Source organism: Dryobates pubescens, chromosome 5 (assembly GCF_014839835.1).
Source record: "Dryobates pubescens isolate bDryPub1 chromosome 5, bDryPub1.pri, whole genome shotgun sequence".
In the NCBI taxonomy this organism is placed as follows: Eukaryota; Metazoa; Chordata; class Aves; order Piciformes; family Picidae; genus Dryobates; species Dryobates pubescens.
In genome coordinates, this window is record NC_071616.1 from 31,283,727 (window position 1) to 31,299,409 (window position 15,683).

The 15,683-nt window shown below is 38.1% G+C and overlaps 1 protein-coding gene across 1 annotated transcript in view; it reads left to right on the top strand.

The window, feature by feature from the left end:
- Window positions 1-15,683, top strand: part of KCNK10 (potassium two pore domain channel subfamily K member 10) — a 50,335-nt gene that overhangs the window by 17,602 nt on the left and 17,050 nt on the right. Inside the window, exons 3-5 of the mRNA XM_009904836.2 lie at window positions 3,038-3,366; window positions 10,092-10,209; window positions 12,631-12,791. Of these exons, the coding sequence (XP_009903138.1) occupies window positions 3,038-3,366; window positions 10,092-10,209; window positions 12,631-12,791 (608 nt within the window). The remainder of the gene's footprint in view (window positions 1-3,037; window positions 3,367-10,091; window positions 10,210-12,630; window positions 12,792-15,683) is intronic.

Below are 15,683 nucleotides of genomic sequence, written 5' to 3' on the forward strand. Positions count from 1 at the left end.
TAGATACCCATATCCCCTAGAAACTTCCAATTGGACATGAGCCAGAGGCTTGGAATGCAAGATCATAAGTTATCCACTGGTGGGCTGCCCATTTTCTTGCCTTTTCACTGTTCAGTCAGGAAGCCTTTTGATACCATCTTCAGAATGTGTCAATTTCAGACATGTTCAAGCCTTGGTACTCCATATCTCTGTTTTGCAACTTCGTATACTTGACAAAATCTCATATTTCTAAGCTGGTTGGGGAGGGAATACAGGCTTATTAAGCAGTGAAGCAGGAAGGATGTGAAAGTGCTGATAACCCAATGTATGATTGTCCTCATTGTGTAAACTGTAGGAAGGATGAACTACTCATGAATTTTCTTAGTGAAACTGGACTGCAAAATAAGATTACTTTATAATTTGAACTAAATTCCTAGTTTTGAAACAAAGATAAAGAAGACTCCATGGAAAATTTTGAGTTCCTGACTATGTAAATGAAGAAAACATAATTTGCTTCATTAAACAAAACCTCCTCTCATATTATGAGCATTTTGGGGCAATCTTAGTGGTATTTAGCTTCAGATGCACATCAAAGAACCTTTTTACTTGAGCTGAAAGTAATTCGTTATCTTCCTTGGATGGACCCACAAATATGGGAGAAGAAATGTCCAGTATAATTTTTGATCAACTCATGTATTAAACTTAAAGGCAGCTGTTTGATTTATGAATGTGTAAGTACATATGACCTCAATCTAAGTCTGTGCTGAATTGTGTGAAAGCAACACACAAAGTGTTCTGTATTATGCTCTCATTAAAACATACATACATTCCTGTTTGCTCCTGTAACACAGGAACTTGGAAGAAAATAAAGTACTAAATAAGACACTCCATTAAACTTGACTTACATTTTCTCACAGATAAAAAATAGTGACAGCACTGCAAAAAAGTTGGGTATGTTGTTTGAAAAAAAACCCAAATGTATTACTTAGTTTAAACCAATTGGGAAACTCTCAAAAACCTATTTTCTTTGGTATCTTCAATGTTTGTTGGCATATTACTCAGGATAGTTGTGAGGATGTAGGTCAGTGGCAAAGCCAGGCTTTATATTTTGATAGTCAAAAGCCAGCTGAACATCTCTGCATTTTGGTTCTTATTTGAAGCTGTCCTTCTGAGGCACCTATGCTTTGAACTCCTCTGTCTGTAGATTTTCCCTTTGAACATTCATGTTAGAAAAGTAAGCACTCTTATCTTTTTCTAGTTGTTGAAACCATGCTCAAAATCCAGTGATAGCACTTTTATGAGAGCACAGGTTCATGAAGGAAGAACTCCAATTAGTTATGTGCTCAAGTCGCTAACCTCATTTTCTTGTTGTAAAGAGTGAGATAGCTGCTAGACAGAGTATTTACACTGCTTTTCCAAGTTCTTACAAGTTACGTGAAATATATGTGGAACTAAGAAAAAGTATCCTTTCAGGTCTGATGCCACTCAGTCCTGTCTTACAAGTGTTGGGAACCATAATGATGTTTTGATGGTCTCATACCGAACAGCTGTGCCACAGAGTGATGGAAAACTCAGACACACACAATGGAGATCAGCCACAGAGGCTTTTCCTCTGTTCTTGGATGTTTTCTAATCTATTTAGTATTTGGAGACTCCTAGTTAGAAATGAGAAGAAATATTAACTGTAAGGGTAAAGCAACTAAAATTTCAGTGGTTTATTGGTTAGCAAGTAAGTGGGAAGCTCTGTCATCATTGCAGCACTTCAGAGACATAGCCCTTCTAGAAAACCATGACTGTTGTGAACAGTTGAGTTCCTAAATTATTCAGTATCATAAAATGGTTTCTATTGGGAAAGACTCAAAGCCTACTTCAGATTCAAGGTGTAATCACTTCATATGTTCAAATTGTATAGAATTGGTTTGCAGTATCACTCTGATCTGATGCAAAACAGCAAAGACACTTTGGGAATAGCTTCAGAGAATGCAGCTAAAGTGACTGTATTTTAACTGTAATCTGATTTAGGTCTGATATGAAATAAATCTATCGGTTTTCAAAGAAATTGCAGGCCAATGACAGCTGCACCATAGTAAGATTACAGCAGGGATTTGGTTTTAAATGACATCAGCATCTTTAAATCTTGTATGTGCTACCATTATACCATTGGATGCTGAGGAACCCAGCCTCATCCTGCCATTATTAACACTGGTAAGAGAGAGTAGTGAAGTATGATGCTGAGATACCTGAAGTATTTGGAGGTGAGCCAGTTTTGATTTGGATGCCTTGGTAGCGTGACACAGTGACTGGGCTAACAAGTTTGGCTGGAAGGCACGGCTTACAAGCTCTGATATACTGCTAAGGTCACATGGACTATATGGTGTCTCAGTCCCAAGCTGGGAGGTCCACCACTGTACTTGGCATGTGAGTGACTTTGACCTCAGATATCTAGTATGCTTTGACTGAAGAACAATTTATGCTAAACTTTGTGAAGCTTGTAGGCTTTAAGAGCATTCGCAGAAGTGATGTTTTTGTGAATCCATGTAAATAATACAGTCTTGCTTATGTTGGTGTGCCAAACAAGTGTTGTGGTTTGCAAAGCATTTTCTGTTCCTGTCAGTACCAGGCCAGCTAGTGACACTGATCATTAATAGTTCAATTTCCTAGCACTATTAATACTAATACAATTATTATTGTGATTTAAGGGCATAAATCACTGGCAGTGTCCCAAACAAACACAATCTTGTATAATTTATACCCTAACTAGTAAAAATTCTCATGCTCTTTTTGAATAAATGATTTCTGTATCTTTCTGATTTTTTGTGCATATGCAGCTGGCCTGTCCAGTTCTAGAGGTAATGGGTGAAACAAGCCTTTCAGATAGCTTGTGTATGGCTGGACAAAATGCACATAGAGCCTTTCAAATGAGAAGAATTGCATCTATGTGAATAACATGGTTTCTGTAATAGTGTTGAAAATAGTATTTAGGAAAATTTTATATGGAGATTGAGGTAAAACCCTCTGATTTGATCTGGAATAAGATTTTTTTTACTTTGTATTTCAGTGGCTGTTCCCTCACCAGTGCCAGCTTGTGAACCTGAGCCTAAAACTAACGGGCACTACCCAACTCCACGACTCTCTGTTTCATCCCGAGCCACTGTTGTTGCAACCATGGAAGCGCCTTCGCAAGGCCTGCAAACAGTCATGAAGTGGAAGACAGTGGTGGCCATCTTTGTTGTGGTGGTAGTTTACCTGGTGACAGGAGGACTTGTCTTCCGTGCTCTGGAGCAGCCCTTTGAAAGCAAGCAGAAGAACACAATTGCACTAGAGAAGGCTGACTTTCTTCGGGAGCATGTTTGTGTAACCCAGCTAGAGCTGGAGACGCTGATTCAGGTAGGCCACATGAAGAAGACTACTTCTTGCAAGTTACGATAAACAAATTGGTGGTTCATTGATGGGGGAAATGTTTCTTTGTTTTGTTTTGTTTTGGTTTTCTTTTACCAGAGCCCTCTCAATGGGCAGCATAAAGAGCAGGCTCTTACCCAGTAATTTTAAGGTCTGGGAAACAGAAAGTGTGTCTCCAGAACATTGTAAGTAGAAATGTATTCACTTAGATTAATATGCAAAGAAAATCAAACCTTAATCTCTGAAGAAGTTTTTGTGAGTGGTGATGTATTTGCATGAAATTTGGCCATCATCTCTGTAAATTTTCAAACGACTTTAAGTTCTTAATTCTTCCAAAATTAAACACAGCAACCAAGGAGGCCATGAGAAAATGATAGGTGGGAATTTTGAAATAAATATTCAGCCAAGAATTCTTAACTTATTAATATCTGAATTTACAGGTTTACTGTTGCAAAATTTAGGTAAGTGAATGATGATGAGGTGTACAATGAAAAACAGATGATAACTGGCATGTAAGATTTATAGAATTTTTAGTCTGGTCTAATATGCAAAGCTGTAGGATCAGTGTTGAAGAAAATAAATATCATGTATGTAGGCATAAGTGGAAAATGGAATAACATGCAAGAAAGGCCTACCAAGGATAGAGTTATTTTTCATTGGCTGAAACTCTAGAAAAGGAAAGTATTATGGATCTTACGAGACTTCAGTGGAGTATCTTCTAGGATCTCATGTAGCAACATATCAGCCTGGAGTAAACAGAGATAAGAAATCATAGAATAGTAAGATTGATTTTAAGTTACCTAAGGAATATTACAAAGCTGAATTTCAGCCTCATATTTCAGATCTGAATTTGTGTCTGAGCCTTCCAAGAGTACCCTGTGTTTCCCTCTGGCGTGCTGCACAAGAACTCTGTTGTGATTTCAGACCAAAAGAACCCTGATTCTCTGAATTCTTGTGTCCATCAATCCAACTGTGTTATAGAATGCTCTCTGTAACCGAATCAAATTTATAAGCTTAGTGTTTCTTTTAAGAAGCTATTCTAGTAGTTCATTACTGTGATGTAGAAATCATTCTTCTGCTTTTCAGTTTAAACTTGTTCAGTGTCTTTGACGGATATCCCATTGCTTAATTGATTTCTGTCACTTGCCCACTTGTATAGACAGCAATTCTGTTCTGCTTCCCCTAAACAAAAAAAAAAAATTCTTTCTGTTTCTTTGCAGATAAATGTGGGCTCTCCTTGCTTGTGCTCTGTGTTCAAGAATGCAGGTCAGTTCTGAGTCAGAAGCTGTGTATATATACCTTTGATTAGCCTGGTACTGTAGCTAAGAAGCCAAACCTACTTCAGCAGGAAGTGGTATTGTGCTGATGTGACTATACAGCTTTTGGATCAGGGCTGGCTTGGATCATGTCCTTCACCTCTCTTCAAAAGACAGGTGAACATTCTTGGTTGTCAAGGTTAATTCTGGTTGGGGATATTGGTTCACATTTGTTTCTCATGGCAGTGTTGCAAGAGATCTGCATTTCCCTTAGGTCTTATGTGTACTGATTATTATGGGATTAAAAAAAAATACTAAAAGCAAGAAATTTCTATTCACCTGATGGGAGTGTCACAATTAAAACATATGCAAAATGCTTTCTTTTTAAGCAGAAAGCAGAACAGGTAATAGGTGTAACAAGCAAAACACCTTAACTGGATGGTAGAATCTTGCATACCAGCTGTGGTACAAAGTTTTCTAAACAGCCCCTATTCTTTAGCTTAAGCTATGTACCAGCTTTAATTCTTTATTTTACACAATATTTTCCTTCTTTCACCTCAAAAGTCATGACACCAAAAAAAAAGTCCTCAAAACAAACAGGCATACTGTGTCATTAGAAGGCAGATAGTCTGAACAAAATTTGCAGTCTCCTGAGATTTCAATATATCTTCAGTCATTGCACTGGATAACTGGAAATCATTTTGCAAAGGTAAATTAAATGGCTTTAGCATCTTAGCATGTGAATGTCGTAGGGCCAAGTCATGTGAAATATTGAAACAGATTTGTCAATAAAGAAATCTGTATTATTCTGTATGTCTGGGGGTGAAATTGGCTCCAGGGAGCAGGGTATGGTGATACAGAAAATTCTGATTGCAACTGACTTGTACAGAATAACAGTGAACTACTGCTTGAATATAATGTCAGGGGGTTAATGTTGTGCTTTCATGTTTTATGTCAATGATCTGAAAAATGGTATCTCCCTGGCTGGCACAATACATTTCTGCTTTGTACCAAATGCTGCATTTGCCTTTACAGCTGTGATTTCAAAATGATGTGGCAACAAACGTCCATGGTTCCTAGCTGCTGTGTTCTGTGCAGTCAACACTTGACTACCACTAAGGGAGTTATTTATAATTAGTGTTATTTGGCTACCTGAAGTCAATTAATATTATTTGACTATCTGAATGCCTTTGGATGTACACAGATCATACTCTCCAGAATGACTGTGTCAATTCAACTCTGTGCTTTGGAGAATATGGAAAAAATACAAAACGAGAGACCTTAGAATGGGCTTTTACCTTCTGCTGTGGAGATGGCTCCAGAACAATATTTTAGGGAGAAGAGCAGAGGAGTATCATGGTCTTTACAAGGCTACTGATGGAAAAATGTAACTCTTTACCTACATGTCAATCATTCAAAGGGTTCTCCTTTGGAAAACTTGTAAGGAAGATGCCGATGCGAGCACAACAATCAAATCACTGTAAGTGTCTGGCTGATTGTCATCAAAAAGCCTTTATGGGAAAGGCAGAATATTTAAGGGATGGGCTTTCAAAGGTTACTACTTTTGATTATACCTGAATAAAAATTGCTGGCATTAGTCTTTTGAAATTGCTGTTGCAGAAAAGAGAATAAATGAGAATTTGTAAGGATCCCTTAATGAAGGGATGGTGAGAATAATTAGAGAAGTAGGAAGTATAGAGAAATTAGTCTTTAAAAGCTGCTTTCTAAGAGAAGCATCTCAGAAATGATAATAGAGAAACATCAGAGTGTGAAAGGCAATTGGAACAACTTTTTGTATGCTTGATAGGAATCTGCTTGGAAAAGAATCATAGAGGGAGGTAATCATTATTGGATTAGCATGATCTTTGGAGAGGAATGAATGAAACTATAAAAAGATTACAGGAATTTTCTTTTCTTACCAAATTCTTACCTCTGGTTACACATAGGGTACATCCTTCGGGTGGTTCAGCATTCAAGAAGGGTAGTATGCTTGTCCTTGGAAAATATTTGTATTCTTCACGCTTTGGATCTTGCTGGAGAAATTGAAGTAACATGAACAAGTGAACCAGATAAAAACGTTTCTTTGCAGAGAAATCAGAAACAGTCTGTTTGGTTCCTGTCTCCTCATCAGCTGCACTGGATCCCAGCTATCTTGCTGCCTAAGGGCGTAACTCTAGACTTTTTCTTGATATAATTTAATCAAGGCACCAAATACATTAGTACATGTACTCAATCACACATCAAGCAGGGGCAGATATGTATCTAGTTTTTTAAAAAAAATTAAAAATTGAGTACTTGGATTTACTTTGGTAGTTTTGTCATTTCCCTCACTCCAATCTGCCTGCTGGCTTTAGGACATTACTTGAAGAGCAGGAAAAGACAATTTCGGCCCTTTGAGATATTCCAAGTTATTGCCTTCCCTGGAGGGATGGCATTTCAGAAGATACATTACCATATATTAATAATTATTTTTTAAAGAATGTTTTGTGAATTTGTTTTAAAAAAAATTGGAAAAATGTTGTGCACTGTGCATGTAACTCCTCTTGAGAAGGAAGGAGGGATCAGGGAAGGAGTGCGAAACAGTTATGGATACTTTGATGACCTGTTAGTTTTGATCATACTTCAACTATAAAAATATCTAAACCTACTAGTTTAAAATGTCTAAAATGTGGAAGGTTTTTAACAGAGCTATTAGAACTCTGGAAATTGGTTCTTTTCCTACTCCAGGATAACTTGAGGATGTAGGTCTTCAGGTTATGATGCAAAGCCTATCTGAAGTTTCACAGATGGGTCTGTGTGAATTGGAATTCTTGGCAGTGATTGTGTCCTTGTTTGAGTTTTGTGTCAGTCTTCATCTAGCATGACACTTCTGTGTAGGTGGACTTGTGGTGGTGGTATTCAGGCATCCTTTACTCATTGCGTGATCTGAAATTGTGTATGTAAGTTCTGCTAACTGCAGGGCTGCTCTCTTCTTTCTGCTCCCTTTCTGTCCTCTGTCTCTGTATGCAAAATATTGTCTATTAAGAGGTAGTATTAGGATAGTTGGATATTTATAAATGTATGATGTCAGTCAAGCTTTAAAGAAAAAAATAATTTGTTCTGGATGAGAAGGGAGCTTGAGAAACTCAAAGCTATCTAAGGCAATGGGACAGTCCTTCACTTCAAGGGTTGGTGCTTGGCTCTAATAGACTTGCTAAACTGTGTAAACTCGAATGTGATTAAGATGGTGTAATTAGCTCACTGATATTCACACACTCAAGGGGAATGCAAGAAGCATTTCTTGGCAGAAGTAACATGCAGGGTAGCTGAGAATGTGTCATGGCCTATTTAAACAGGCAACCTGTTTGTTACACTGATTTATGCTCTTCTGGGTAAACAAACAAATGATCTCTGCTTTCACACCACCTGCAATATGCCAGCAACTGGTACAGAAACCTTTTCAAAGACCTGGTCCTAAACACTTCCTTTCTGTATATCCCTGTTTCTTGAGGTAAGGACAGGTGCTGAGGAACCCTGGCTTTCTGCTCACATGAAATGCAACCAGTCCAGTCTGGAGCTTGCTCATGTTGTAATTTCACAATCAGCTTAGCCTGGCATGTAGCAACTCTACTGTCAAAAATGGCTGTCCTGTGCTATCTCTTTAGATATACCTGGCCTATGTTCCTGCCCATGCACCTCTTCTCCTACTCCTTTACCTTTTTGTGGGGCAATGTGATGAATAACTAAAAATTGGGGAGCAGAATAGCTGTATCTATCCCAAGGAAAACAAATTGATAGAGGAATATTTGTGACAATATAGTAAAAAAATGAGTGGGGAAAAGTGCAAAATAGAAGGGGAAGAAAAGAAAAATGTTGTAAATGAGCTACCAGAGGTAAGAGGTGAATGAGGAGAAAAATGTTTCATGAAAGCTACACATAGCAGAAGTGTTAAATGGATGTAATTTAAAATCAGTGCTAAAAGTACAAGAGAATATGAAGTTATAGAGAAGATTAGGCAAGAAATAATAGACATGACCAGATGACAAGTGGAGCAATGGTAAATTAAAAAAATCACAGTGACAATTCATAGATCATAAGTCAGAGAAAAGAGAATTGATTAAAAATATTAAATAAGTGAAAAGAAATTTGTTTCTTGTGGTGGGAATTCTGTGTTGAAGAAAGTCAAAAAAGATGATGTAAGAGGCATCACTTTGCTTTTGATCTCAGCAATAGGTTCACTGAAATAATCAAGGCTAAAGGCTGGTGACAATATTTAGAAGGAAATATCAGAGTGAAAGAGAAGGAGAAAATCTGGCAGTAGTGTGAATATCATGACAACAACATGAAGTGAGGTTGGAACAAAACAGGAGAAAGGCAAAGAGCTGAAAATGATGAGGCAGGAAGAGAGAAACGTGGTTCCTTTGCATTGGTTTTATGGAAATTAATCTCATTTGGAACACTGGGATGGAGAGGTGTACTTTGAAAAGCAGTCATTTTAGCTGCTGTTCCAGAGTGAGGTCTCAGTTTCTTTGCAAAAGGCAACAGAGTGCGTTCAGGTCTACAAGCAACTAGAGACATGTACCAAAAGGCATCTAAAAAGTCAACTTAGAGCAATTCAGCTGAATGTGACAGATTCAGATGAGAGATTTCTTTCTGTGCTTTGGAAGCTGTTGTATTTAGTTCTGTCTTCCTTTGGACTGTGAAGCTGCAAGGAAAGACATATGTGTACATCCCCATCATACAATATGGTGCATTTTTAGAAATTCCCAAGCAAACATTCAGCAAACTCTTATGTCTGCCTGGTTTGAGTCAGTATTGTGTGAGACATAGGACACTGACCTGGAAGCTGTATAGCTTCTGGATTTAGTTCATTCACGTACTTAGCTGTGAGTCTCTGTACCATGCTATATTTGTAGAGATGCAGTCATGTCCAATGTAGCAACTGGGATCACAAAGTTGTTTTGTGATGTTTCCACAGCTATCCTATTTGTTAATTTCAAATGGGAAACATATATATTCTATTTTTTCTTTAGTTAGCAGAAAATATAAATAAGAATAAATTATTTATTGTCTGGGAATTAAAATCCTTGAGTGATTAATTTCAGCTGACTGCACAAACATTATTTGTATTTAGCACCCTTTTTGCTGCTTCTAACATCAGCTATTCCCACTGGAGAATTTTTCCTTTAGTACTTCTTGCTACAAGACTGATAGTTATGGATCTCTTTGTGACGTCAGTCTTCTTCTTAATTGCTTTGTATCTTTGGTCATTTGTCTATGCATTATGTCCTTCTTGCACCTTAATATCTATTTAGTTCAGTTTTATATTCAGCTCCATGTACAGTGAATGCTACTATACTTTCAGCAGGTATTAAAAAGTTTAAGCTATTCCCATGGTCCTAGAAAATTACCTTTGGAGGTATATATAGTCTTACCATATCCATTCATAAGGCTGATTTGTTGTCTTTTTCTTTGCAGCATGCTATTGATGCTGATAATGCAGGAGTCAGTCCCATAGGAAATTCCTCTAACAACAGCAGTCATTGGGATCTTGGAAGTGCCTTTTTTTTTGCTGGAACAGTCATCACAACAATAGGTATGGTCATTGCTGAGACCTGGATAATGAAATAAAGTGGCTGAACTCTATTTCTCTCAGTTTTCAGGAGGCATGCCTGTGGTATGTGTCAAGTGTATTGAACCTTTGAGTACTTAGCAGAAGCTATTTACACAGTTAGGGTAAGACTGCAATGCTGTACACACAAGTAGCACTGATCTAGCTAAGGCTTTATTACTCTCTTGTGATGTAGGTGCATATAGTCTTAATTTTTCACTAAAAAGATCAAGATCCCAATGAAATAACTATTTTAAGGTTGTTGGAAATTTGGATTTTAATGTTCTAGGTGAATTTACCCATAATGGTAACTTTCTTCCTAAGTGCACTAAGGCACTTAATTCCTCAGTGAATTAATTTCGCCTTATGCTTTGAAGTTTTGCTATAAGTAATTCTCTTTGCAACTGGAAATGTATTCACATAAGTATCATATCCTCTTTAAAATCCTTCCTCACTCTCAGACTAAAAATTGGAAGGAATTCCATGAATTGCATGTTGTGTAAAAAACCCAACATTTTTTTCCATTCTAGAATTTGTGGCCTTGAAGTAGTGACACATTTCTCTGTATTAGATGAAGGGCATAAAGAACTGATCCATTTACCACTCATTTTAGTAAGTCCATAATTTAAGCCCTTACTGTCTATCTCCCCTATACATTGGGTCCAATGTATTTTTCTCTTGATCTCCGAATGCTGGCAATAGTTATTCTAAGGCTTTTGTCCTCTCCTCTCATGAAGACTGTTCAAGCAGCTGAGGTTTCAGAAGATGGTCTGAAGATAAAGTGCGATAAACTAATGATAAAGTTAATCTGCTGATTATTATACAGTGCTTTTATAACTTTAAGCTTGAGTTCAGTGCTGGCATGGTTAGAGGCCATGAGAGCTGGTTACTTGGAAACCACTGGCAAATAGTTGCTTTTTATCTGCATTGCCCTTGAATATTCTTCTGATTTAAAAATTGGATAACGTGATGCACATACTGGTGGATGTGTAGACAAATAATCTGGCAATCACATAACCCTTCTTTAAAGTACGACAGTCTGACTGAATTTTCCAAGCTTTTAATGCAGGTAATACAATAATAACAACAAAACAACCTGATTGTGGCAGTTACAAGAATTGCAGTGGTGATCGTCTCAAACAGTGGAGCCTGTGTCTTTGGCTCTACTTTTTCTTTGTTGTCAGAGTAAGGGTGACTGCATGGAGCATACTCCCGCTGTATTCCTTTGTATGCTGAACTACATTTCCATTTATTGTTAGTGGTAGCATAAAACCAGTGGGCAGGGAGAAAGAAAACATTTCTGAATTAAATGTAAGAAAACCTTCCGTTAATATTTGTTTACTCAATAGACCAAAGTGACAAGCTTTTAAATTATTCATTAAAATAAATGCCACTATGTAGGCATAGTTTATGTAGGCATATTCAATGACATCTGCTATTTAAATAGCTTATTGAAAAGAGCTTGGAGTTTTGCCCATATTTGCTTTAAAGTCTCCATGAATGAGATCTTTGTAGGCTGCATGAAGTCTACATGTTGTGTCCAGGCATGAAAATGATTTTAGTTTATCCACCTGTTAGGATTCCTCTTAGGCAGACACTTAGCATACTGCATGGTCAATCTAAGTCCACTGGGCTATGGAACCTGGATTTCATGGACTTTTAGGAGAAATCTGGGATCACGCATGCAGTTATGAAAAGGACTGTGGGTTGATACTAAACTATGTGTAGTCAACATACAAATCTCCATAACATTTCAATAAAGATACTTCATCTTAAATTAAAGGGTACAAACATTAATCAACACAATTTAAATTTTTTTTTTTTTTGCTTTAACATTAACATTTTACAGAAATACCATGGCTGCTGAAGTCACAATGATCTGGGCAGATTCCTGTGGTTAAAAAATCACATGGGTTGTGCATGAAGGGAAGAAGTGCCTGAACAAACTATGGTGTATGTAGTTTACTGCATAGAATGGGTGCACAGGAGCCTTCCTACCAATCTCAGATATTCCTAATACTTTATTTGGAGTTACATGACTGGGAATTGAAACCAAACATGCCCAAACATACCTGGGCCAAAACAAGCCTTTTCACTCAGAATATGCAAGTCTTGGTCAGAAACTGTCATCTTTTCAACAGCTCCAGGTTACCCTAGGAAAGAATGGAAGGCAGGCATGTATGCACCTTTATAATAGCATTAGTAATGATTTTTAAATATCAATGGAGTAGTAACTTCAAAGGGAAGTTATTAAAACTCCCTCATGAAATACAACTGTTAGGCTCTTTACTATCAAACTGAAAGACGAACTGAATATAGTTCAAGGACAGATTTGCTTAGTGTGGGTATAGTTAGGAGGATGCAATGCAACATGTCTGAAAGTCTGACAATTGTTTTTCTCCTCAGGGTATGGAAACATGGCCCCAAGCACTGTTGGAGGCAAAGTTTTCTGCATCTTGTATGCCATCTTTGGTATTCCACTGTTTGGCTTCTTGCTGGCTGGGATTGGAGACCAACTGGGAACCATCTTTGGGAAGAGTATCGCAAGGGTGGAGAAAGTTTTCAGAGTAAGTTCACTGTCAGTTTTTTGCTTGTGTTATATAACTTGCTTTTAATTCTGTTGCTGTTACCTGCAGTCCTTTTCACATGTTTGGCATCATGAAATATTTACATGTCTAGATGAGATGATGCTTAATGTTCCTAGGGGCCTCTGCAGTCTGTGGAGAGAAATAGGCTTCTTTAGATGGTGATACAGTCATTATAAATCAGGCTCTGGATTTCCTTCTCAAGGCTGTCTCTGGGGAATGTATTTCCTAATCTAGGTTTCTTACAAGGACTCATTGTAAAAGCTTTCAAAATACCCTGGGTTGCTTTGGACATGCATATCAGTTCACTGAAAACAGAGAGAAGGTAATGTAACTTCTGGAGGAACAGGGATGCAGAACAGGTCTTGACCATATTACTAATAAAGACCGTAAGATTTAGAAAGAAGGGTTACTGGGATGAACATGAACTTGTGAAGAGAGATGTCTAAGTGATGTGCTTTGGCTGCAAGAGGACGGGTCCATTGGAGTTGATCTGCAGCTGCAAAAACTGGCATAAAGCTGCTGACTGGAATCATCTTCCTGGTATTTACCTGCCTATCATGAATACACCCAATGCTAGATTTCTGCATAGACTTTCTCATATGTAATTTCCCTTTCTTTTGCAATTACCCTCTAGCTCTAAGGGCTTGCAAATGCTGTTTTGTGAATTTGCTGGTGGTTCACTTCAGGGAATCTCTCTTTGAAGCAGAACTTCTAGAAGTGACCCGTGTGATGTTGCCCTGTTGAGCAGTTCTTCCGGGGATGGAGTGGACAAGGAGCTGTCCAAGCCAGTTAGTTTAATAGGCATCTATTTCTAAAACATTCCCACAGATGAGAACAATTACTTGTAGCTGTTTTTGAAAGGAAGTAATTGATTATTAAACTGTAGTATAAGCAATTTCATTTCTGATTGAATTACTGTGATGTGTCCCGGACCAGTCATAAGAGTATCTCTCAGGCTAGATATGGAAAAAGGTACCTAGTAATTATTGGTGAGTGAGCATATATGTGCCTGACTGGAGAGTGCTTGGAAGTGGCTTACATTTTCATGAAATGAAAATAAGGTGCTAAGTCTACTCACACAGGCCTTGTAGCTGAGTCTCTTAAGGTGGCATTCACGGTCTACCTATATTATTTGCCTTTTAGTGGGTCCTCAATGGCAATTCAGGACAGTCCAGCTTGTACCCTTAGGAAAGGAGTAAGAAGAAACTCTGCATGTGTCCTGGACATTACAACATACCAAGTTTCCATGTGCATATGCCTGAACACTCTGCTTCTGTCTGTCTCCAGTTAACCTCTGTTTGTCCCATTCACCCTTTAGGATGTTACACAGATTGTGTTGGAGCAGCCAAGAGTTCCTGAAAGCCTAGTAACTTTATCTTCGTCTATGCAGGTGGATAGGGTTTGAAGGCAACTTGACCTTGCATTGTGGTTAAGATAGTTCTGAAGCTAGGTAAAAGGCAGTATGCACACCCTAGCATGTGAGAAGGAGAGGGGTTTGCTGTCAGCAAAGTGACGTAGGTCACTTGCTCCACCCAACAGCATAACCATGAGCGTGATCCCACAATGCACAATGGACAGCTTGCCCCGGGCATCCTCCAGCATAGCTGGAAAGATGAAAGGAGAACTCCTCCAAGAGGAGTTGTGCTAGTGAACTTCTGCTGCTTCTGACATGACCTGTACAGAGCTCCACCAAACTTACATTAATTAGCAGCACAAATTAGAGCCTAAGAATGGTACATTTAGCTATTGCAGTGATCAGCCCACACACTCAGTAGGAATTTTAAGAATAATTTGAACTCCAAAAAGGGGCAAAGAGATCTGCTTTTATCAGATACACACTACCCCCACTGTATTGACAGAATATGTCAGCAGAGGAGTTGGACACGTGCCACTGCTCATCTTGCAATCCAAAATGTTGCCATTATTTCAATGTGTAGATAACCAGAAAAACAACTGTTCATTTGTGATTAGGTAGGGCTGGAAGTATTTAATTGCAAAATAATGCTTCATTAAAACTGAAACTTTTCATGTTTTCATTTTAAGGAAAGGAGGCACTGGCAGAGTGACTGCCTGGGATACAAGGAATTATCCCAAACACCACACACTGGCTAGTCTGTGCCATCTGTCCTACTGAACTGATTGTGTTTGACACAAGTAAACAAATATTAACCATATTAAAGACATTAACAAAGGTACTGCATGGATGCCCTACCTACTCAGCTACTGATATTTCCTATATATCCCATCTTCAACAATCTGGGGAAGATCCTGGTCACTAGTCTGTTCTCACATGGATACAAGTGTGATTTGCCAGAATCTGTACAGGGTCACTGTATGCACTGTCCCTGTATTCTGTGTATAAGCATCCAGTATCTGGGTTCAGGGATGAATCAGTTCTCCCAGCCCAATGGAGAAAACCATGTACACATTCAAAGTGTAATAAAAATGTTAATAATTCTTATAAATAGTTTTCACATAGAAAAGTCTTCCAGACACTACAGAAACTAAATATGCATTTCAAGGTGACATAAAACCATAAAAGTAATATTATCTTACATGTGTGAAGGATCTCATGAACGACCTGAAACTGTTCCTGTAATAAACAGCGGAACAATCCCCATTCTTTTGGCTTGCTCTGTACACACAGAGGCTTCAAGCATCTAAAGATAGCAAGAAAAGCACTCCATAGGCAGAGTGCACTGTTACAGAACACAACAGCTGTCATTAACATGAGTTAAATATAGGCTAACTTCAGACAGTCTTTTTTTCAAACCTTGTAACGAGTGTTTAGATTCTCACTGGGAATATATGGGATGAGCATAAACTGACAGATCTTCCCTCTTCTTGCAGTTCAGTACAGATTCAGGCATT